This window comes from Ranitomeya imitator, chromosome 6, assembly GCF_032444005.1.
Source record: "Ranitomeya imitator isolate aRanImi1 chromosome 6, aRanImi1.pri, whole genome shotgun sequence".
In the NCBI taxonomy this organism is placed as follows: domain Eukaryota; kingdom Metazoa; phylum Chordata; class Amphibia; order Anura; family Dendrobatidae; genus Ranitomeya; species Ranitomeya imitator.
In genome coordinates this window covers 315606124-315631113 of record NC_091287.1, presented here as the reverse complement: position 1 = coordinate 315631113, position 24990 = coordinate 315606124, and the positions used below count along the sequence as shown (strand labels likewise).

At 45.1% G+C, this 24990-nt stretch overlaps 1 protein-coding gene across 3 annotated transcripts in view; it reads left to right on the top strand.

Annotated features, from left to right (window-relative positions):
• LOC138642551 (serpin B3-like) overlaps window positions 1–24990 on the top strand; it is a 54371-nt gene that overhangs the window by 9366 nt on the left and 20015 nt on the right. For 2 of the 3 annotated variants that reach the window (XM_069730770.1, XM_069730771.1), the window contains 4 exons: window positions 11247–11424; window positions 15420–15500; window positions 16054–16173; window positions 18978–19089. In XM_069730770.1, coding sequence (XP_069586871.1) covers window positions 11257–11424; window positions 15420–15500; window positions 16054–16173; window positions 18978–19089 — 481 coding nt within the window. In that variant the 5' untranslated portion in view covers window positions 11247–11256. Of the gene's footprint in view, window positions 1–10418; window positions 11074–11246; window positions 11425–15419; window positions 15501–16053; window positions 16174–18977; window positions 19090–24990 lie in introns of those variants that run through there. The other variant, XM_069730772.1, reaches the window with a different exon arrangement.

Below are 24990 nucleotides of genomic sequence, written 5' to 3'. Positions count from 1 at the left end.
TCGGGCAGCAGAGTTAAGGATGGACTGGAGGGGTGCGAGAGTGTTAGAAGGTAGGCCACAGAGGAGTATGTTGCAGTAGTCGAGGCGGGAGATGATTAAGGCATACACGAGCATCTTGGTAGAGTGTGGGTTGAGGAAAGGACGGATTCTGTGGAGCGCCCCCAGACGCAGGGCCGTGGGTTACTCGGTACCGGTCCTCTCTTTCTCAGTACTGGGGTTGTCACGGTGGCTGGACCCGGTCCGCGACCCTGCTAAGGGGCGTCCAATAAAAGGGATGATGAAAGTCGGCTAAGGTTTCGTGACGCCACCTGTGGTACTCGGTCAGGGTGACCGACGCTGCTTGGGGTCCACTGGGGTCATGTGATGGCAGCTAGATGGTATGCCTTCCCACAGGTGAAGTATGTCCCCAGGGCTTCCCAGTAGTGTAGGTGGCGATGATGTGAGGCTTAGTCAATAACGAGGACACAGGGTTGCAGTCTCTTTACCTTTTACTGAAGGCTTCGGGATCCTCAATCCAGAGCACTGCTAACAGGGCTGTCTGAGACCGGCCGGTCCGAAGGCACATCCAGAGTTCCCTTTGCAGGTGGAAATCAGTGCATACCACTAGCGCCTGTGTGTTGTAGTTCTTCCCTGCTGAGCATTCGGGATAGTCCTCACAACTTCTGTTCTCGTTCTTTCTAGTTCTCTCTCTCTCTTTCCGTCCCCCAAGTTTGTTATAGATAGGATGCACCCGTTTGACGGGAAGGCTCGGAGCTATTCTGGGACCCCAGAGACGCCCCTCTCCACGCTTGCCCCCTATGTCTGCTTAGGTGATGTATGGTAGACAGCCAACCTATAATTAACTGTCATGCGGTATTTGAAGTAAGGCATAAAGTCAGTTACTTCCTCGGTGTTCCGGTCACCGGCTACGCTAGGATGTTGCCGTTCTCGGGGCACGACTCCTACTGGCTCTCCTTTGTGCTTGATCTCGTTTCTCACTGTCCACAATATCCTTTGCTTCGTGTCCTTTCTTTAGATGCCGCCGCAAGGTAGTGCAGGCGCGGCTCTGTAACGATCTGTCCTTGTCGCTAAGTCTCTGCCAGGTTCCCACGCCTGACAGGGACCCCTCTGAAGTCTCCCCCGCAACACCCCCTGCCACGGGATAATGCCTGGGCAAAACCCAGTCAGCTTCTCCTTCACTTCCTATCCAACCCCCAGTTTTACCAAAGTGTGAGGAGTGGCCTAATAAATAGAACCTTTTGCTCCCCCTAGTGGCCGGAGTGTGAAGTGTAATGTGTGCTGGTGATACCTGGTCAGGTGAACTCCTTTAGTGCCATCAGACGTACCATCACTCCCCTTAGTGGCAGAGCGACACCACTGCAACAACCAGGTTTCTGGGGCGCTGCATCTGGAAATATTTTTGAGCTGGAGGCAACAGGAGGTGGCGAGAGCTTGGATGGGTGGTTTGAAGGACAGGGCAGAGTCAAGGGTTACTCCGAGGCAGTGGATTTTGGGGACAGGGGAAAGTGTGATTTCATTTATTTTGATAGATAGATCAGGTAGGGAAGATATGCGTGATAGAGGAAAGATAATGAGTTCAGATTTGTCCACATTGAGCTTGAGGAAGCGAGAGGAGAAGAAGGAGGATATGGCTGATAGACACTCTGGGATTCTGGTGAGCAGAGAGGTGACATCTGGGCCAGAGAGGTAGATCTGAGTGTCATCGGCATATAGATGGTACTGGAAGACATAGGACCTTATGAGTTGTCCCAGGCCGAGTGTATAGATTGAGAAGAGTAAGGGTCCTAGGACAGAGCCTTGGTGACTCCAACAGAGAGGGGGCGAGATGAAGAGGTAGTATGGGAGTAGGAAGCGCTAAATGTGCGGTTGGCAAGGTATGAGGAGATCCAAGATAGGGCAACGTGTTTGACACCAAAAGAAGAGAGGATCTGTAGTAGGAGGCAGTGGCCAACTGAGTCGAAGGTAGAGGACAGGTCTAGGAGGAGGAGTATAGAGAATTGTCTGTTAGCTTTGGCTGTAAGTAAGTCGTTAGTAATTTTGGTCAGGGCAGTCTCAGTGGAATGGTGGGTACGGAAGCCAGATTATAGGTTGTCGAAGAGAGAGTTAGATGCAAAGTGAGAGGAAAGTTCAGCATGGACATGCTGCTCAAGGAGTTTGGAAGCAAATGGGAGCAAAGATATGGGGCGATAGCTGGACATAGCGCTTGGGTCAAGTGATGGCTTTTTGAGGATAGGTGTGATTGTGGCATGTTTGAAGGCAGAAGGGAAGGTACCAGAAGTTAGTGAAAGGTTGAAGAGATGGGTTAGGGATGGGATTAGTGTAGTGGTGAGGTTGGGGAGGAGGTGGGATGGGATGGGGTCAAGTGCACAAGTGGTGAGGTGTGATTTGGAGAGAAGGTGAGCAAGCTCCCCTTCAGAGATTTTGGAGAGTGAAGTTATGGGGTTTGGGCATTGGTCTGGCATACAAAGGGGTTGTGGTGGTTTGACAACAAAGACTTGCCTTGTTTGGTCTATCTTATTTTTGAAGTGCTTGGCAAAGTCCTCAGCAACAATTAGGAAACTCGGAGGGGGCAGTGGTGGGCGGAGGAGGGAGTTAAAAGTGTTGAACAACTGTTTGGGGTTGTGGGATAAGGAAGATACGTGGGTTGTGAAGTAGGTCTGTTTAGCAGAGGTGAGAGCTAGTTTGAATGCCAGTGTTGCTTGTTTGAGTGCAGTGGAATCATCTTGTGAATTCGTTTTCTTCCAACGCCGTTCTGCAATTCTGGATACTTGCCGAAGCTTTCTAGTGATGTTATTGTGCTAGGGTTGTCTATTGGTTCGTCGCACTCTGCTATGCATGTTAGGGGCGACCGTGTCAATAGCTGATGCAAGAGTGGCATTGTAGAAAGCAGTGGCAGTGTCTGTTGTTATGTAGGCAATCCAGTGACACAGTGTGCCAGCAATTAGAGCACATACAGTGATCTGACAATAACCCAAAAACAATAGAACGAGCTCTGAGACGTGGAATCTCTGTAGACCGCAATACCTGAACCTATCCTAAACACAACTAAAGGCAGCTGTGGATTGCGCCTGACACTACCTATGCAACTCGGCACAGCCTGAGGAGCTGACTAGCCTGAAGATAGAAAAACAAGCCTGACTTGCCTCAGAGAAATACCCCAAAGGAAAAGGCAGCCCCCCACATAAAATGACTGTTAGCAAGATGAAAAGACAAACGTAGGGATGAAATAGATTCAGCAAAGTGAGGCCCGATATTCTAGATAGAGCGAGGATAGCAAAGAGAACTTTGCAGTCTACAAAAAACCCTAAAGCAAAAAACCACGCAAAGGGGGCAAAAAGACCCACCGTGCCGAACTAACGGCATGGCGGTACACCCTTTGCGTCTCAGAGCTTCCAGCAAAACGAATTGACAAGCTGGACAGAAAAAGTAGCAACAAAAGCAAAGAAGCACTTATCTAAGCAGAGCAGCAGGCCACAGGAAAGATCCAGAAGCTCAGATCCAACACTGGAACATTGACAAGGAGCAAGGAAGACAGAATCAGGCGGAGTTAAATAACAAAGCAGCCAACGAGCTCACCAGAACACCTGAGGGAGGAAGCTCAGAAGCTGCAGTACCACTTGTGACCACAGGAGTGAATTCAGCCACAGAATTCACAACAGTACCCCCCCCTTGAGGAGGGGTCACCGAACCCTCACGAGAGCCCCCAGGCCGACCAGGATGAGCCACATGAAAGGCACGAACAAGATCTGGAGCATGGACATCAGAGGCAAAAACCCAGGAATTATCTTCCTGAGCATAACCCTTCCATTTAACCAGATACTGGAGTTTCCGTCTAGAAACACGAGAATCCAAAATTTTCTCCACAATATACTCCAATTCCCCCTCCACCAAAACCGGGGCAGGAGGCTCAACAGATGGAACCATAGGTGCCACGTATCTCCGCAACAACGACCTATGGAATACTTTATGTATGGAAAAGGAGTCTGGGAGGGTCAGACGAAAAGACACAGGATTGAGAATCTCAGAAATCCTATACGGACCAATAAAACGAGGTTTAAATTTAGGAGAGGAAACCTTCATAGGAATATGACGAGAAGATAACCAAACCAGATCCCCAACACGAAGTCGGGGACCCACACGGCATCTGCGATTAGCGAAAAGTTGAGCCTTCTCCTGGGACAAGGTCAAATTGTCCACTACCTGAGTCCAGATCTGCTGCAACCTGTCCACCACAGAATCCACACCAGGACAGTCCGAAGACTCAACCTGTCCTGAAGAGAAACGAGGATGGAACCCAGAATTGCAGAAAAATGGAGAGACCAAGGTAGCCGAGCTGGCCCGATTATTAAGGGCGAACTCAGCCAACGGCAAAAAGGACACCCAATCATCCTGGTCAGCAGAAACAAAACATCTCAGATATGTTTCCAAGGTCTGATTGGTTCGTTCGGTCTGGCCATTAGTCTGAGGATGGAAAGCCGAGGAAAAAGATAGGTCAATGCCCATCCTACCACAAAAGGCTCGCCAAAATCTAGAAACAAACTGGGAACCTCTGTCAGAAACAATATTCTCAGGAATGCCATGCAAACGAACCACATGCTGGAAGAACAAAGGCACCAAATCAGAGGAGGAAGGCAATTTAACCAAGGGCACCAGATGGACCATTTTAGAAAAGCGATCACAGACCACCCAAATGACTGACATCTTTTGAGAAACGGGAAGGTCAGAAATGAAATCCATCGAAATATGTGTCCAAGGCCTCTTTGGGACCGGCAAGGGCAAAAGCAACCCACTGGCACGTGAACAGCAGGGCTTAGCCCTAGCACAAATCCCACAGGACTGCACAAAAGTAGGTACATCCCGTGACAGAGATGGCCACCAGAAGGATCTAGCCACTAACTCTCTGGTATCAAAGATTCCAGGATGACCAGCCAACACCGAACAATGAAGTTCAGAGATAACTTTACTAGTCCACCTATCAGGGACGAACAGTTTCTCCGCCGGACAACGATCAGGTTTATTCGCCTGAAATTTTTGCAACACTCGCCGCAAATCAGGGGAGATGGCAGACACAATGACTCCTTCCTTGAGGATACTCGCCGGCTCAGATGAACCCGGAGAGTCGGGCACAAAACTCCTAGACAGAGCATCCGCCTTCACATTTTTAGAGCCCGGAAGGTACGAAATCACAAAATCGAAGCGGGCAAAAAATAACGACCAACGGGCCTGTCTAGGATTCAAGCGCTTGGCAGACTCGAGATAAGTCAATACCACCATGCGATGCTTAGCTCCTTCAAGCCAATGACGCCATTCCTCGAATGCCCACTTCATGGCCAGCAACTCTCGGTTGCCCACATCATAATTACGCTCAGCAGCCGAAAACTTCCTGGAAAAGAAAGCACATGGTTTCAACACTGAGCAACCAGAACCTCTCTGTGACAAAACCGCCCCTGCTCCAATCTCAGAAGCATCAACCTCGACCTGGAACGGAAGAGAAATATCTGGTTGACACAACACAGGGGCAGAACAAAAACGATGCTTCAACTCCTGAAAAGCTTCCACAGCAGCAGAAAACCAATTAACCAAATCAGCACCCTTCTTGGTCAAATCGGTCAATGGTTTGGCAATGCTAGAAAAATTACAGATGAAGCGACGATAAAAATTAGCAAAGCCCAGGAATTTTTGCAGACTTTTCAGAGATGTCGGCTGAGTCCAATCCTGGATGGCTTGGACCTTAACCGGATCCATCTCGATAGTAGAAGGGGAAAAGATGAACCCCAAAAATGAAACTTTCTGCACACCGAAGAGACACTTTGATCCCTTCACAAACAAAGAATTAGCACGCAGGACCTGGAAAACCATTCTGACCTGCTTCACATGAGAGTCCCAATCATCTGAGAAGATCAAAATGTCATCCAAGTAAACAATCAGGAATTTATCCAGATAGTTACGGAAGATGTCATGCATAAAAGACTGAAACACAGATGGAGCATTGGCAAGTCCGAACGGCATCACTAGATACTCAAAATGACCCTCGGGCGTATTAAATGCAGTTTTCCATTCATCTCCTTGCCTGATTCTCACCAGATTATACGCACCACGAAGATCTATCTTAGTGAACCAACTAGCCCCCTTAATCCGAGCAAACAAGTCAGATAACAATGGCAAGGGATACTGAAATTTAACAGTGATCTTATTAAGAAGGCGGTAATCAATACACGGTCTCAGCGAACCATCCTTCTTGGCTACAAAAAAGAACCCTGCTCCCAGTGGTGATGACGATGGGCGAATATGTCCCTTCTCCAGGGATTCCTTCACATAACTGCGCATAGCGGCGTGTTCAGGCACGGATAAATTAAATAAACGACCTTTAGGGAATTTACTACCAGGAATCAAATTGATAGCACAATCACAATCCCTATGCGGAGGTAGGGCATCGGACTTGGGCTCTTTAAATACATCCTGATAATCAGACAAGAACTCTGGGACCTCAGAAGGAGTGGATGACGAAATAGACAAAAATGGAACATCACCATGTACCCCCTGACAACCCCAGCTGGATACCGACATAGAGTTCCAATCCAATACTGGATTATGGGTTTGCAGCCATGGCAACCCCAACACGACCACATCATGCAGATTATGTAGCACCAGAAAGCGAATAACTTCCTGATGTGCAGGAGCCATGCACATGGTCAGCTGGGTCCAGTACTGAGGTTTATTCTTGGCCAAAGGTGTAGCATCAATTCCTCTCAACGGAATAGGACACCGCAAAGGCTCCAAGAAAAACCCACAACGTTTAGCATAATCCAAATCCATCAGATTCAGGGCAGCGCCTGAATCCACAAACGCCATGACAGAATACGATGACAAAGAGCATATCAAGGTAATGGACAGAAGGAATTTGGATTGTACAGTACCAATGACGGCAGACCTATCGAACCGCTTAGTGCGCTTAGGACAATCAGAAATAGCATGAGTGGAATCACCACAGTAGAAACACAGACCATTCAGACGTCTGTGTTCTTGCCGTTCAACTCTGGTCATAGTCCTATCGCACTGCATAGGCTCAGGTTTAATCTTAGACAATACCGCCAAATGGTGCACAGATTTACGCTCGCGCAAGTGTCGACCGATCTGAATGGCCAAAGACATAGACTCATTCAAACCAGCAGGCATAGGAAAACCCACCATGACATCCTTAAGAGCCTCAGAGAGACCCTTTCTGAACAAAGCTGCCAGCGCAGATTCATTCCACAGAGTGAGTACTGACCACTTCCTAAATTTCTGACAATATACTTCTATATCATCCTGACCCTGGCACAAAGCCAGCAAATTTTTCTCAGCCTGATCCACTGAATTAGGCTCATCGTAAAGTAATCCGAGCGCCAGGAAAAACGCATTGACATTACTCAATGCAGGGTCTCCTGGTGCAAGAGAAAATGCCCAGTCCTGAGGGTCGCCGCGCAAAAAAGAAATAATAATCAAAACCTGTTGAATAGGATTACCAGAAGAATGAGGTTTCAAGGCCAGAAATAGCTTACAATTATTTTTGAAATTAAGAAACTTAGTTCTATCACCAAAAAACAAATCAGGAATAGGAATTCTTGGTTCTAACATAGATTTCTGATCAATAGTATCTTGAATCTTTTGTACATTTATGACGAGATTATCTATTGAAGAGCACAGACCCTGAATATCCATGTCCACACCTGTGTCCTGAAACACCCAAATGTCTAGGGGAAAAAAAAGACTGAACACAGAGCTGAGAAAAAAAAATGATGTCAGAACTTCTTTTTTCCCTCTATTGAGAATCATTAGGTTGGCTCCTTGTACTGTTATGTAGGCAATCCAGTGACACAGTGTGCCAGCAATCAGAGCACATACAGTGATCTGACAATAACCCAAAAACAATAGAACGAGCTCTGAGACGTGGAATCTCTGTAGACCGCAATACCTGAACCTATCCTAAACACAACTAAAGGCAGCTGTGGATTGCGCCTGACACTACCTATGCAACTCGGCACAGCCTGAGGAGCTGACTAGCCTGAAGATAGAAAAACAAGCCTGACTTGCCTCAGAGAAATACCCCAAAGGAAAAGGCAGCCCCCCACATAAAATGACTGTTAGCAAGATGAAAAGACAAACGTAGGGATGAAATAGATTCAGCAAAGTGAGGCCCGATATTCTAGATAGAGCAAGGATAGCAAAGAGAACTTTGCAGTCTACAAAAAACCCTAAAGCAAAAAACCACGCAAAGGGGGCAAAAAGACCCACCGTGCCGAACTAACGACACGGCGGTACACCCTTTGCGTCTCAGAGCTTCCAGCAAAACGAATTGACAAGCTGGACAGAAAAAGTAGCAACAAAAGCAAAGAAGCACTTATCTAAGCAGAGCAGCAGGCCACAGGAAAGATCCAGAAGCTCAGATCCAACACTGGAACATTGACAAGGAGCAAGGAAGACAGAATCAGGCGGAGTTAAATAACAAAGCAGCCAACGAGCTCACCAGAACACCTGAGGGAGGAAGCTCAGAAGCTGCAGTACCACTTGTGACCACAGGAGTGAATTCAGCCACAGAATTCACAACAGTCTGTGTCATGGAGTGAGGATATAGAGGACAGTGGTAGGATAGAGTCAGAGAGTGTGTTGGTGTCTAGGTGTGCGAGGTTCCTGCGTGGGTGCGCATGGTGCTGTACATGGGTGACAGGTGAGGAGGACAGTGATGAGAAACTGAGTAGATGGTCAGATAGAGGGAGAGGGGAGGTTGTGAAGTTAGATAAGGAGCATAAACGGGTGATGACCAGGTCTAATGTGTGTCCGTCTGTGTGGGTGGCTGAGGAGGACCACTGAGTAAGTCCAAAGGATGAAGTAAGAGACAGGAGTTTGGAGGCTGCTGACTGGTGGCTGTCAATGGGGATGTTGAAGTCACCCATGATGATGGTGGGAATGTCAGCAGAGAGAAAGTGAAGGAGCCAGGTGGAGAATTGGTCAATAAAGGCAGTGGTCGGGCCCGGAGGTCGGTATATGATGGCCATTTGGAGGTTGTAGAGGGAGTAGATGCGGACAGAGTGGACTTCAAAAGAGGGGAGGATAAGGGAGGGTAGAGGTGGGATTGGGTTCAAGGTACAGTTGGAAGAAAGGAGAAGGCCCACTCCTCCACCATGTTTGTTGCCAGGGCGAGGAGTGTGGGTGAAGTGGAGGCCTCCGTAACATAGTGCAGCAGGGGAGGCTGTGTCAGAGGGTGTCAGCCATGTTTCGGTGATGCCCAGAAAAAAAAGATTACGAGAGGTAAAGATGTCGTGAATCACGTGGAGTTTATTGCAGATTTAGCTGGCATTCCATAGTGATCCAGAAAGAGGGTGCAGGGGGGTGGGCGTCATGGGCACGGATTTGAGGTGGGCAAGATTTTGGGTGTTTATATTGGGTTGGGAGCAATAGGAGGTGGTAGTAATAGGAGGTATGAGCTGTGGGGGCCCTGGATTGGGAGATATGTCTCCAGCAGTGAGGAGAAGCAGAGAGAGACAGAGCAGGTGGGAGAAAGAGAGTGGGCGGCTTGTTTTGTGTTTTATTAGGAGAGATCTGAGGTTGAGGAGCAGGTCAGCAGAGGAGGTCAGGTGGGGAGGCAGGAGGGAAGGAGAGATTATTACTTGGTTAGTGGGTGCTGGGGTTTGAGGATAGCAAAGGAGAGTGAGGAGTAAAGGTACCGTCACACATAGCGACGCTGCAGCGATACCGACAACGATCCGGATCGCTGCAGCGTCGCTGTTTGGTCGCTGGAGAGCTGTCACACAGACAGCTCTCCAGCGACCAACGATCCCAAGGTCCCCGGTAACCAGGGTAAACATCGGGTAACTAAGCGCAGGGCCGCGCTTAGTAACCCGATGTTTACCCTGGTTACCATCCTAAAAAGTAAAAAAACAAACGCTACATACTTACCTACCGCTGTCTGTCCTCGGCGCTCTGCTTCTCTGGTCTGGCTGTGAGCTCCGGGCAGCCAGAAAGCAGAGCGGTGACGTCACCGCTCTGCTTTCCGGCTGACCGACGCTCACAGCCAGAGCAGGAGGAGAGCAGAGCACAGCGCTGGAGGACAGACGGCTGTAGGTAAGTATGTACTGTTTGTTTTTTTACTTTTAGGATGGTAACCAGGGTAAACATCGGGTTACTAAGCGCGGCCCTGCGCTTAGTTACCCGATGTTTACCCTGGTTACCAGCAAAGACATCGCTGAATCGGTGTCACACACGCCGATTCAGCGATGTCTACGGGGAGTCCAGCGACGAAATAAAGTTCTGGACTTTCTTCCCCGACCAGCGATCTCCCAGCAGGGGCCTGATCGCTGCTGCCTGTCACACTGGACGATATCGCTAGCGAGGACGCTGCAACGTCACGGATCGCTAGCGATATCGTCTAGTGTGACAGTACCTTAAGGGAGCCAAAACTGTTAGAGCGTATGTCAGCATGATAAGAATAAGTGTGGCGGAAAGGGAAAGAAATTTAGTACATTTATTAACAGTGGTTAGTCTTACCTTCTGTTCACTTCTGGCTCATTTCTGGCATATTTCTGCTGTAATATTTTCTGTTATCCTTTGGATTTACCCTGACAAGGAGCAAAATTGCCGGGTTCAGAAACAGATTAGGGGACATCGTCTAGGTTTATTAAAAGTTTTCTTTTGGATTTAATTTATAACGTATATTTGAAGGTTTATTAAAATTGCTTGCTCTATATATTTATTGATAGCACAGTGTCTTTGGTTGCATTTGATACTTTTCTAAATAGAAAAGAGGTCTTCCCTATTTCCGGAATTATTCAGATTTCAGAAAAGGAGTGGTACATGGGTTTCATAAAGGTATAAGGACTTTGAAACCATGTTTCAATGTATTTAATAGCAATAATACATTGATAATTCTATTCAACAGATCTGCAAACACCCGACTTCCATTCACAAAGCAAACGATAAAACATCAGTTGCCTGCAGCCACCACTAGAGGGCACTCAGGACACATTGATTAAAAAAAGCTGTAAAAATCTCTATGCCTTCAGTGGAGGATTTAGGAAAATACTATGAGCATAAAGGGTGAGATTTATGAGAACTGCAATTTGGGATGCACAGTTCCTAACACCTATCTGTCTTAGTTGTGTCCGAATCTGGAATATGCTTGAGGCTAAATAATATTAGTAATAATAATAATAGTAAGATACAGTACATACAATGTAAAATAACTATCATTATTTTCATATGTTAATTAGTTAGGACATAATGGATTCAATCAGCAAAAGCATCAGTGAATTTTCATTTGACCTTGCCAATGAATTGAGGAACTCGGAGAGTGATAAAAACATTGCAGTATCGCCAACAAGTATCTCTGCAATCTTGTCATTATTGCTGCTTGGGTCCACAGGAAAAACATCCGCTCAAATCCAGAAGGTAAAGCAATCCTTGGAAATTAGAGTTTATATTTTTACTATTAAAATAAAAAAGGAAAAAAGTTATTTATAAGAACAATATACGCTTATAAGAAGAATCAACAAGGCGTCAATGTACAATGGACTCTGCTCCTAACTTCACATGCTGTCTAATGTACTCCTTTACTTTTATGGAGCAGACAGACCTCACTCCCAGGTCATACTCACCAAAAATAAACAGTTTACTATTAAAATGAAATATAGGCACATATTGGGGAACTTGCAGACCACCAGTATCATATCGCAATCCAAATTCTACACGAATAAATTATCTATATATATAATTGTCTAAGGGTTTTTCCGCCTGTCTGTCTTTCTGTCTGTCTGTCTGTCTGTCCTGGAAATCCCGCGTCTCTGATTGGTCGAGGCCGCCAGGCCTCGACCAATCAGAGACGGGCACAGTATCGACGTAGAAATCCCGCGCCTCTGATTGGTCGAGGCCGCTAGGCCTCGACCAATCAGCGACGGGCACAGCGACGATGATGTCATAAAGGACGTAGACATCCCCCGTCTCTGATTGGTCGAGGCCGCCAGGCCTCGACCAATCAGCGACGGGCACAGTATCGACGTAGATGTCATAATGGTTGCCATGGCGACGATGATGTCATAAAGGTTGCGTCGACCAATCAGCGATGGGCACAGTCTGCCGCAAATTCTGGAATCATCATTGTCCATATACTATGGGGACATGCATATTCTAGAATACCCGATGCGTTAGAATCGGGCCACAATCTAGTACATTAATATTTCAGGCTACATGATACCAAATAAATATATGGACAAAGAATGGTCGTAAAATTGAAAACCTAGCAATATCTATGTATCAGAACAGGATGGAATAGCCATGCATTTATGTGTATTTTGGAAGGAGAGGAAAGTGGGGATTCTCTTCATTGCGTAAAGGCGTTGTTATTTTTTATTCCAGCATAGCCTTCCAAAGGTAGAAGATGCCAAAAACACAGCTATGCTCACCCTATTTATTTCCTGAGCCGCCTCTCAGCTGCTGCCCCAGTCTTTGTTGACAGGTTGTAACAGTAATTGACCAGTGCGATCAATCACTGATCTGCAGCTCATGCTGTCTACAGCTGCATCACTGGAGCAGCAGTTGATCTGGGCAGGATGAGTATAACTGGGTTTGTTATGTTCTACTTCTGCAAGCCTATGCTGATGTAAAAGGCTGGGCCAGGGCCGTAGTCATGGCTGAGTATATCTGGTTACACGTGCCCTGAACCCCAGTTACATGCAAACAATGTCTCTTCTGCAGTATACCTTTCAATTCACCCTCTGCACCATCTAGGTCCCATCAGACTGGCTGAAGTTCCACTGCTTCCATTGTACAATGACAGACAGAGTCCTTTTCAAACTTAAAATGATGAACTTTACTATTTGCTTGTCGGAGCACATTCTTGACAGTTACATCATCAACAGTTCACGTTCTCCGCTCTCCCTACGCTTTCTCCTACGTCCTGCAGTACATTACGGGGTTGCATCACCTCTTGAGATAACACAGCGTTCTCCCTGTGCAAGCTCACGATGCCTCAGAGTTCCCTCGTCTGTTTTGCATGGTATGGAGGGCGTCATCCCACGCAATGATCTGCCACATGGTGAGCGACCTGTGTCCCTGTACTGGTCAAGGATCACTATTCAAACTCCTGTCCTGAACTGCAGTAACACTGCTGCCTAAGCTGTACTTTCTGTCCATCCTGACTCTGAATGGCTGGGTATCAGGCTGAACGTTGCGGAGCTGTCTGCTCAGCTTGGGCACTAGGTCCCTACTACTCACTAACAGGAAGACACTTTCCTCTTAACACAGACAGCCCCTCCCACATAACTATGTATAATAGTATTTTGCCCCTTCTAGTGTCTGACTAAGGGTACTACACTACCCTATCACTGCTGACAAATATATATAACAAAGTGGAATATATACATAACAGCATAACAAATATACACCTTTAAGGGGGTAGGGATGTGGCACCCCATTACACTGAAATAAAAATGAAGCCCAAGCAACCCCTTTAATGTACTTCAAGTCTCTAAAAGTATTGAGCCTGAAAATCTGCTAATAGCCCCAGGCAGGAGACCTGTATTGCTGTGTAAGCATACATCTGTATCTGGACTTAGTGTAAGCAAGACTGCCTCATGCACAGATCAGGAGTGCCCTGGAAGCAATCCTTCTCATGGACATGCAAGGGTAGACAAAATGTCTGAACACCCTATCTGAAGACTCCACAATGTACAGTGTATTTAAAGGTACCTGTGGCTTTGTATGATTATTCCTCATGTAGGCTCTAGTTTTCCTTGGTACATAAGTTGGACAAGGTTAACTGTAAGGCCAGCCCATGGTTTGTGGAGAAGTAAGTGGGCACTGGGTATTAGTTCCTGTTTTGTTAGGCAGTTGGTAGTGAAACTACAGAGAAGGAATACTACTCTCAGCATTGTCAGCTGTATTGGGTGTGTGCGAGGAAGAGCAGGCTCAAAAAGAAGTTAGTAAGATCCTTCAATTATCAAGCAATAACGATGGCAGTTTCTACTCATAGCAGTCAAGTTGGTTTATCTACAAAAAGAGACTTTTAAGCATGAATCTAAAGGTACCGTCACACTAAGCGACGCTGCAGCGATTCCGACAATGATCCGGATCGCTGCAGCGTCGCTGTTTGGTCGCTGGAGAGCTGTCACACAGACCGCTCTCCAGCGACCAACGATGCCGGTAACCAGGGTAAACATCGGGTTACTAAGCGCAGGGCCGCGCTTAGTAACCCGATGTTTACCCTGGTTACCATCGTTAAAGTAAAAAAACAAACACTACATACTTACCTTCCGCTGTCTGTCCTCGGCGCTCTGCTTCTCTGCTCTGGCTGTGAGCACAGCGGCCGGAAAGCAGAGCGGTGACGTCACCGCTCTGCTTTCCGGCTGACCGGCGCTCACAGCCAGACCAGAGAAGCAGAGCGCCGGGGACAGACAGCGGAAGGTAAGTATGTACTGGTTGTTTTTTTACTTTAACGATGGTAACCAGGGTAAACATCGGGTTACTAAGCGCGGTCCTGCGCTTAGTAACCCGATGTTTACCCTGGTTACCAGCGAAGACATCGCTGAATCGGCGTCACACACACCGATTCAGCGGGACGTCCAGCGACGAAATAAAGTTCTGGACTTTCTTCCCCGACCAGCGATATCACATCAGGGGCCTGATCGCTGCTGCCTGTCACACTGGATGATATCGCTAGCCAGGACGCTGCAACATCACGGATCGCTAGCGATATCGTCTAGTGTGACGGTACCTTTAGTGTTACCCAGACCTGGAGGTCTTTGTAAAGGAATATGGGACCAGCCAGGTAGGGACATATCCATAAGGTATTACAGTTGGAAAATCTCCTTTACACATTTCACAGAGTGTAGTGCAGTGTTCAGTGGTCAGTGAAACACACTGACTTGTATGAACCGGTACTGGGACGATGGAGATCCTCATCTTAACCTGTTGTTCTGTAGAATTGTTCCTCTCAAATTTTGTGCCACCATCTGCAACTGAAATGTTTGAGCCTCTGTCATATAATGCAGATGAAAAATTGAATTATTTTATCTACTACCTATTGAACATAGTTTCAAGACCAAGTTTTTTTTAATAATGCCTGGCACATTCATGACAACAAAGGGTTCCAACTTGCTCCAAGATACGGCAGCACAGGCTCTGAGAGTGACAGCAATTTAAGCGTATACACTTGTATAAGGTATTTAGGGTCCCTAAATCACACCTCAACCGCAAAGCACCCTTACAGTCCTTACTTTAGGCAGTTTCTTCTAAATACTCTCAAACCCAAGTGACATCTCTAGCATTCTCCTGGTTGGAAACTGTCACTCAACTTCAGATGGTCAACAAATTTGTGTCGTTTACAGTTTAGGAGGTCCAAAACAGCAGACAGATTCCTTTCTAAACATTACTGTTTGTTTTATTTTCAGGTTCTTCACTTCCCAGAAGACCAAACAGCAGAAAAAGAAGGGTTTGGAAAATTATGTGCAAAAAAAATGAAGAAAGACAAGGTATGGTACTATTCAGTCAAACAAGAGAGTTATAGATAGACATAGCAGTAACATCCGGCAAAATGAATACCTAATAAGGTAAACAGGCAAACTACAGAATGACAAAACGCATTTTGGTTTTCTATACACCAAAAAGGAATTGTCTTCCAGTTTTACTGTCGTTGATTGTGATCACAAATATTATTCTGACAATAATGTCCACTATAAATTTTAAAAAAACATACGAAACTATGAGATAGTCAAGTATTTATTTTTCACTAAAGTGCAATAGTCACTGCATACAGTGGTGTTGTTAATGAGTGACCAGCACTCGATTCTATGGAGGACTTTACAGCTCGGTTCCTTCGATTGGTGGGGTCTCAGAGGTAATAATCATGAAATCAGCAAATTATTACCTAACTTTTCCTATGGACAGTGGGATACCTAATCAAGTGTGAAATAGCCATTTCATTTTCACTGTATTTATTTTGTGATAATATAATATTGATATTATGTAACTATCTGTACTAAAATGATATGTTCCTTTTTTGTTACCGAAAACTGGAAATAACAGGTCGCTGGTGTGCATAACCAGTTCCACCAACTTTTACTCCAATTAAAATCTCAAAAAAGTGACACAGTGCTGACCATCGCCAATGCAGCATTTACTCAACTGAATTTTCCTTTGTCAGAGGTAAGTTTTCTATCACAGAGTTTGCTCAATGTATAAGAGAAGGTGTATAATTTGCTTTTTGCTATTTATTATTACTGTCATGACTAGAGATGTGCGAACTTGAACAGTACAGTTCGGGGTCCTAACTGAAAACCTAGTGTTTAGGCCAAACCCTGAACACAAACTTCTCCAGGAAGTCTGTGTTACTGTTCGGGTTCAGCACCCCAAACATCGGTTGTCTCCCATGCTGTTATCTGCATGACAGAGCGAGAAATACTGGTGGCTCTGATTGGCAGATTACTACAATTGGTCAGAGGGCTGCGGTTCCCACGCTGTCAGATGTGACTGGCGGTCACAGGAGTCCGCTAAAGAGTGAGTGCTACTCCCATTACTAACTCCATAGTTAGATTGTAAAAAAAGACCCAGCCTGAATAAAATCCTTTATTTGAAAAAAGGACACTGACTCCTTTATTTGAATTAAAAAATAACACAGCTATACTCACCTTACGCCCATTCCATTGAAGCCCTTGTCCCCTGTAAAAAAAAATTAAAAATAATAAACAGAAATATCCTTTATCTGTCCAACATGATGATAAGCCATACTGTCCCACGCAGTAATCCATCTCTGCGATATGTGATTTACAAACTTAACAACCGTTCAGGCTGGAGACCATGGGAGAATGAGGTGCTGCAAGCACAGCTTTAGTGACAAGCAGTGATGACATTGAGGTTACCGCAGGTCATTGAGGGTGTGTTCCCACCAGAACTTCACTGTGAGCCTGGACAATGAACTGCAGTGACCTCAATGAGATCACTGTGAGCACCATGAGAAAAATTCCTTACCAGCCTGAGGATACCAGCCCCCAGCTGACTCATGGTGTCATCTGACAGAGTGGGAACCGCAGCTCTCTGACTGTCGGTAATAATCTTACCGCTGATCAGAGCCTCCGTTTGCCGCGCTATCATGCAGATGACAATGTGGCAAACAGCGGATGTTCGAGCCCCCCATTCATCTAAGTGGGGTCCAGGTTCGAGTAACTGAACCAAACTTTTTTTTAGATGTTCGGAAGCACCTGCTGGACTTAACATCAACAGGTTCGCCCATCACTAGTCATCCCTATTATTTGGTCAATAAAATAAAGTACATTTCTTTTCATTAATGCTATCACCTCTACATTATCCATGATTAATTAGTGTAGATAGAGGGGAAGGGATATTAATGTCATACCATTCTTTATTGTACAATTAGAAGCAAATTTCATCAAATTGTAATGGATTCTGCACAACTAAGCAGACATGTTTGTCAGATATCTAAACCTTGCTGAAAACTGATACTATATTTTTTTACATTTGGCAATATAGCTTAGTACACCTGAACTCATAATATGATTTTTATGACTAGAGCAACATATTTCATTGACAGGGCCATTTTATCCTGTTAGAGCATATGGATGTAGCAGTAGGTCCATGCTGAGGTTTACAAGTATGGAGAGGACTCAGTAGTTGAGCCATCTCTAATAGAAGCAGCCTGAAGCTAAGCTCCTGTCACTGCTGTTTAAACATTTAGATATCCCTGTCAATCTCTTGCAGCAATATTTAAATAAAATGCTCTTTGGCTCCTGTTGGCCCCATGCAACAGGACAGCACAGTATAGACTGGTTATGTCACGGAGTTACCGTGACAGAGCAGTGCCAGAAGACCGCAGCGTCTGTTGGCTCCTGCTTCGCAGCTGAGAAGAAGCACTTCTTCGGTGTATTAAATGTATTTGCTTTCTTTCAGCAGGACAGGGGTTAATCGGCCATGTGGAAATCCCTGTATTCAGCTGTGCTCGGTTAGCCACTCCTCTCTCCTATAAACGCTAGGCCTTCTGGCCAGATCCTTGTCTGAGTTAGCATTTGCTAGATAGACCTGGAGAGTGAGGAGTGGGTGTCTGGAGAGCTAGAGGAGTTTATTGTGCGACTGTTGCTTGGTTTGTACGCCTGGAAATTCCTCATCCTTACCTGCCTTATTTTCTTCCCCCGTCCTTCACACCCTGGTGAATACCTCTGTTATTTGTGAGAGTATATTTATGTGAGTAGAATTTTCTTTTACCCTTGTCTTTGTTCCCCTGTCTGTCGGGTTGGTGTACTGCGGTACACGGTAGCGCCTCTCTTCCTCGGGTGGGGGAAGGGGACAGACGCAGGGCTGCAGCTAGGAGACAGGGCAAGGGTGGAGGCCCCAGCATCCTCGCCATCTGAGGTAACCCAGGGAACAGGGCGAGCTAGGGCACCCCCTAGTGCTACAGCCAGGAAAGGTGCCCCTGGTCCCAGTTTACTCGCCAGTCCCAATGTGACAGGTTACTACCATAGTAGTCATGGCCCTGCCAGTGGCCGCCATGTTCATAGGAGACCATGACTTACACTATATACTGCAATAACATGGTATTTCAGTATATATAACAAGTGATCAAAATATTTTTTCAATACATTATATGTTAAAATGAATAAAGTAAGTTCCAGGCTACAACTATTCCTATGAAGACAATCCCTCATGTTGATAGGAAAAGAAAAAAAAATGTCTCTTAGAAGAGGGGGAGTAAAATACAAAAATTGCCTCACACGTGAAAGGGTTAAAGATGCAGTATGTACTACTTTCACATACCGTATTTTATGGATGGAAAATACAAAAGTGCAAAAGTAAAAAATGGCATAGTTCTTAAAGGGTTGAGAATCTGACATAAACGTAATTTCTATATTAGCTAATAAATCCCATAATTTACCAAACAAATCAAGTCTGTGAGGAATGAAGTTAATAATATTAACTTGTTTTTCTCTCATTCACTTCAGGAATATTTGAGATCTGCTGAGACACTTTATCAGGCAAAAGTTGAAACAGTAGATTTTCAAGATGACAAAACAAGGCAAAAAATAAACTCATGGGTGGAAGAGAAGACAGAAGGTATGAGTTATGTTCATAATATTGCAAGCTCCAAACCAACACAAAACTGTTCCAACAAAGATTTGGAGTAATAATCTTTGAGTTTCACTTAATAACCCTGCTCCAGTAATTGGCATATTTTATGTCATGCTGCTGCAATGCAGGTAGGTGCAGGCTTCACTAGATGGCAGTAGAGAGGAGGCAGGTCTGCACCTAAACAGAGCTGACCTGCAGTGCAGCAGTGAGGCTACCACAAGTGGCAGCAGAAGAGTCAAACAAGCCGGGTCAAATCAGGGGGTGCGTAACGGTCAGGAGCGGATAAGCCAAAAGACAAAGGACAAAAACAGGTCAGGATACAAGCCAAGTCAGAACCAGGGAGACTGCACACTAAAGGGAAACATTGAGTCAAGAAGGGAACAGGGGAAAACAGAGACATGGGTTCAGAAAGCAAATGCAGCAGGACCAATCAGAGCAATCAGAGTCAGCTATAGCAGCACTAGGCCAAAACAATAACTGACATCGCCTGCAGCAAACAGCGGTGATAATTAGCCAACCTGAACCCAGACAGTGGCTGAGAAAGGTTAACTCTTGACATGACCAGACCAGGAAAAAGGGAAAACAGGACTCAAAACCCGGCCTGGATCATGACACTTTACATAGCAGTTTCTTTATTCTTATTGTAGTAGTATGTAATAGCATGTCCAGTGTTTGGCATAAACACAGGAGCAACAGCAGATATCTCAGTCATTCAAACCATTAAAAGCCACAGTTACAAGCAGTCTCAACATCTCAGAGGTTTACAGGTTCACCTTTCATCACACTGTTGATTTTCACTGGAGAGGTTAACTTAGTAAAGGCCCTTAGGCTGCTCAGGCACCTGTTCAGTGGCTCACATTGGGACTTACATCCTTATTAGCGATGAGCATGCTTGGGTGTTCTCATGCTCATAGATTATGTTTGTCTCCGCAGCTGCATGATTTGCCGCTGTGAGACAACCTGAACACATGCAGGAATTGCCTATTTGTTAGGGAATCCCCACATGTTTTCAGGCTGTCTAGCAGCCGCAAATCATGCAGCTGCGGCGACTCAGACATAATTTCCGAGCATGCGCAAAATACTCAGAGAACACCCGAGCATGCTCGGAAATCTTGAGTAACGAGCACACTCGCTTATCACTAATCCTTATCCCTCACAAAATGGAATTGGGACATATGCAGTGAGAGATCCATTGAATATAATGGTACCAACAGACCAAACGTGTGCCTAAATGCAATGTGAAAGCACCCGTAGTCCACAAAAGGCATCTCTCTCCCCTCCCCATATAAGTAAATAAGAAAAAAAAATGTAAAAAAAACAATATGGTAAAAAATAGATCTACCGTGGCATGTGAAAATTTGGACAACGCTGGTCAAAATTAGGAGATGAAATGATCTCTAAAAAGCCTGAAGCTAAAAATGACACGTTTCCTATATTTTTTAGGCAAAAAAAAATATATATATATATACAGTTAGGGCCAGAAATATTTGGACAGTGACACAAGTTTTGTTATTTTAGCTGTTTACAAAAACATGTTCAGAAATACAATTATATATATAATATGGGCTGAAAGTGCACACTCCCAGCTGCAATATGATAGTTTCCACATCCAAATCGGAGAAAGGGTTTAGGAATCATAGCTCTGTAATGCATAGCGTCCTCTTTTTCAAGGGACCAAAAGTAATTGGACAATGGACTCTAAGGGCTGCAATTAACTCTGAAGGCGTCTCCCTCGTTAACCTGTAATCAATGAAGTAGTTAAAAGGTCAGGGGTGGATTCCAGGTGTGTGGTTTTGCATTTGGAAGCTGTTGCTGTGAGCAGACAACATGCGGTCAAAGGAACTCTCAATTGAGGTGAAGCAGAACATCCTGAGGCTGAAAAAAAAGAAAAAATCCATCAGAGAGATAGCAGACATGCTTGGAGTAGCAAAATCAACAGTTGGGTACATTCTGAGAAAAAAGGAATTGACTGGTGAGCTTGGGAACTCAAAAAGGCCTGGGCGTCCACGGATGACAACAGTGGTGGATGATCGCCGCATACTTAATTTGGTGAAGAAGAACCCGTTCACAACATCAACTGAAGTCCAGAACACTCTCAGTGAAGTAGGTGTATCTGTCTCTAAGTCAACAGTAAAGAGAAGACTCCATGACAGTAAATACAAAGGGTTCACATCTAGATGCAAACCATTCATCAATACCAAAAATAGACAGGCCAGAGTTAAATTTGCAGAAAAACACCTCAAGAAGCCAGCTCAGTTCTGGAAAAGTATTCTATGGACAGATGAGACAAAGATCAACCTGTACCAGAATGATGGGAAGAAAAAAGTTTGGAGAAGAAAGGGAACGGCACATGATCCAAGGCAAACCACATCCTCTGTAAAACATGGTGGAGGCAACGTGATGGCATGGGCATGCATGGCTTTCAATGGCACTGGGTCACTTGTGTTTATTGATGACATAAGAGCAGACAAGAGTAGCCGGATGAATTCTGAAGTGTACCGGGATATACTTTCAGCCCAGATTCAGCCAAATGCTGCAAAGTTGATTGGACGGCGCTTCATAGTACAGATGGACAATGACCCCAAGCATACATCCAAAGCTACCCAGGAGTTCATGGGTGCCAAAAAGTGGAACATTCGGCAATGGCCAAGTCAATCTCCAGATCTAAACCCAATTGAGCATGCATTTCACTTGCTCAAAGCCAGACTTAAGACGGAAAGACCCACAAACAAGCAAGACCTGAAGGCTGCGGCTGTAAAGGCCTGGCAAAGCATTAAGAAGGAGGAAACCCAGCGTTTGGTGATGTCCATGGGTTCCAGACTTAAGGCAGTGATTGCCTCCAAAGGATTTGCAACAAAATATTGAAAATAAAAATATTTTGTTTGGGTTATGTTTATTTGTCCAATTACTTTTGACCTCCTAAAATGTGGAGTGTTTGTAAAGAAATGTGTACAATTCCTACATTTTCTATCAGATATTTTTGTTCAACCCTTCAAATTAAACGTTACAATCTGCACTTGAATTCTGTTGTAGAGGTTTCATTTCAAATCCAATGTGGTGGCATGCAGAGCCCAACTCGCGAAAATTGTGTCACTGTCCAAATATTTCTGGCCCTAACTGTATACATATATTTTTTTTTTCATCTTTTACATTTTAAAAATTATGAGAAGGAAAATGGACCTATGCAAAAGGCACCGCACATAACTAGTACCTGGTAGCAACCCTTTTTGCAAGTATTTCAGCTTGTAAACGCTTTTTGTAGACAACCAGGAGTCGTTCAATTCTTTTTTGATGGATTTTCTTCCACTCTTCCCTGGAAAATTCTTCCAGTTCTGTGAGATTCCTGGGTTGTCTTGCATGCACTGTTATTTTGAGGTCTAATCACAGATTTGCAATGATGTATTGTTCAGGTCAGAAAGTTTAACATTTGTTAGGATCATTATCCTTTTGTAGAAACTATCCTCTTTTTCAACTACAGCGTTTTTACAGATGGTATAATGTTTGCATAAAAAATTTGTTTAAATTTCATTTAATCCATTCCTCCCTCTACCCGTGAAATGTTCCCCATACCATTGACTGCAACACAACCCCAAAGCATGATCCACCCCCATGCTTAATGGTTGACAAGATGATCTTTTCCTGTGCCATTATTTCTCCACACATATTTTTGATCATTGTCGCCAAAGAGTTCAATTTTAATATCATTCATCCAGAGGACTTATTTCCAAAATGCATCAGGCTTGTTTAGATGTTCTTTTGCATACTTCTAGCACTGAATTTTATGCTGAGATCGTAGAAGAGGTTTTCTTGTGATGACACTTCTATGAAGGCCATATTTCTGCAGGTGTTTCTGAACAGTCGAACAATGTACCACAACTCCAGAGTCTGATCAATTTTTCTGAAGGTCTTTTGCAGTCAAGCCGGGGTTCTGATTTGCTTCTCTAGCAATCCTGCAAGCAGTTATCAATGAAATTTTTCTTGGTCTTCCAGACTTTATCTTGACCTCCACTGTTCCTGTTAACTGCCATTTCTTAATTACATTTTTACCTGAGGAAAGGGCAGCTTGAAAATGCTTTGCTATCTTATTATAGCTTTGTCTTGTTTTTTGTCTCCACCATTTTCCTTTTCAGAGTTCTAGGCAGCTGCTTAGAAGAGCCCATGGTTGCTGTTTTTTTGGCACAATGTTAGAGGAGTCTGTGTTTTATAAAGCTGAGAAATTTGCATCACCTGGCCTTTCCTAATGATAGGCTAATCAAGGCCTGAAGACTTGGTCAAAGTTAACTGAGCACACAAATCTCCAAGGGTGCCCAACCTTTTGCATTTGCCCATTTTCCTTTGTATAATTTTTAAAATGTAAAAAATGACAATATATTTATTTTTGGCGTGTCCAGAGAGAGAATGCGGCCAACAGTTGATCCCATTTCAGCAAGTCAGCTATAGTTGCCACTCACCGACTGGTTTGCGACCAGTTCACGCACTGAAACTCAACATTAAATATGTACTTGGCAAGACTTTGTGAGCAGCAGTGGGCAGTAGTTGATTACCAGCTCCAACACACTCGTCGGTAATCTGTTCAGTCTCCACACATATCAAGTTGTGAGTGGCCATGGATGTATGACTAAAGTGAAGAATCAACATAAATGGTCAGCGGTGATGTCAGCACAATTAGCATAAACATCTCACTTCTGTGTCTACTCAAACACTCCCTGCTCAAAATTAAAGAGGAGGTTTTGCATGTAGACCAGGCAGAGCTGTAGGCAGAAAGTACATGGGGTGCTACTTGCTTGCTAATTCTCTGCCCAGAATGCAGGGGTGGATGTGTGCAGCCCGACAACTATCGCACATTCGCAAGCACTATCAGCAAGCGCATCCACTTCCTTTTCCCAGCACAGCATGCAGCTGTCCTTACCCCAGGCCTTAAAACGTGATGAGTAATGAGTATAATGGGAGTCAACGGTGGAAGCTGAGTTTTTTTCCGGCAGACCCTACAAAGACTTCTGGGGGGCAGTGAAAATGTTCAAATGGATGGAAAAAGTGCTAAATGAAAGAAGAACACCCTTGGAAGTGCAGCGCCCCAGGGTCCTGGTCGTTGCAGTAATGTCATTTTCCTCTAGGGGAGGGTGATGCTACGCTTGGAGGCAAAGAAGGATAACTGCATCCAGATATCACAAACATGCAACACATTTCACACTCCAGGCCACCAGGGGGAGCTCTGCTCCTATTTATTAGGTCACTCCCCACACTTTGGTAAAACTGGTTGCCTGTAGGGAAAGTTAGTTAGTTGCTGGCTGAGCTCCGCTCCGGTAGTTGGTCCCTGACAGGGGTGGGATCCTGTCAGAGATCGAGGAAAAGGTCACAAAGCTGTGCATGCCTTGAGAGCTGCAGCTCCCAGAAAGAGACACTGAAGGAGAACTGTATTGCAGAGAGGGTAAAAGAAGTCGTAGCAAAGGAGTGGATACCAGGAGGGGACCAGCCCTACACAGGCTGCCTCCTTCCGAGGCGCAGAATCCTTGTAGCCGGAACACAGATGGAGCAACGACCCTTTATGCCTTGCTCCAGAGACCGGCAGGACAGCTAATTTCACGTTACCTGTCCGCCCTACACCCATGAGGCAAGGTGGCACCCCTTAGAGACTGGGGCATGATAGAATCCCTATAAACCGCCTCAAGCCACCAGTCATACGGGTTCGTCCTATCCTATCCAGGGGACAGAGAGAGACATAACATCTACAACAGTTGTGAGGACCTTATGAGAAGCTTAGCAGTAAGGGACTACAACACTGCAGTGCTAGAGGAAGGCTACTGATTTCCCCCTGGACAAGGGGACTCTGGACTTGCCCTGTGATCTGGTGCTCTCGACTGTGGATGCTGAAGCCTTCTGCAAAGG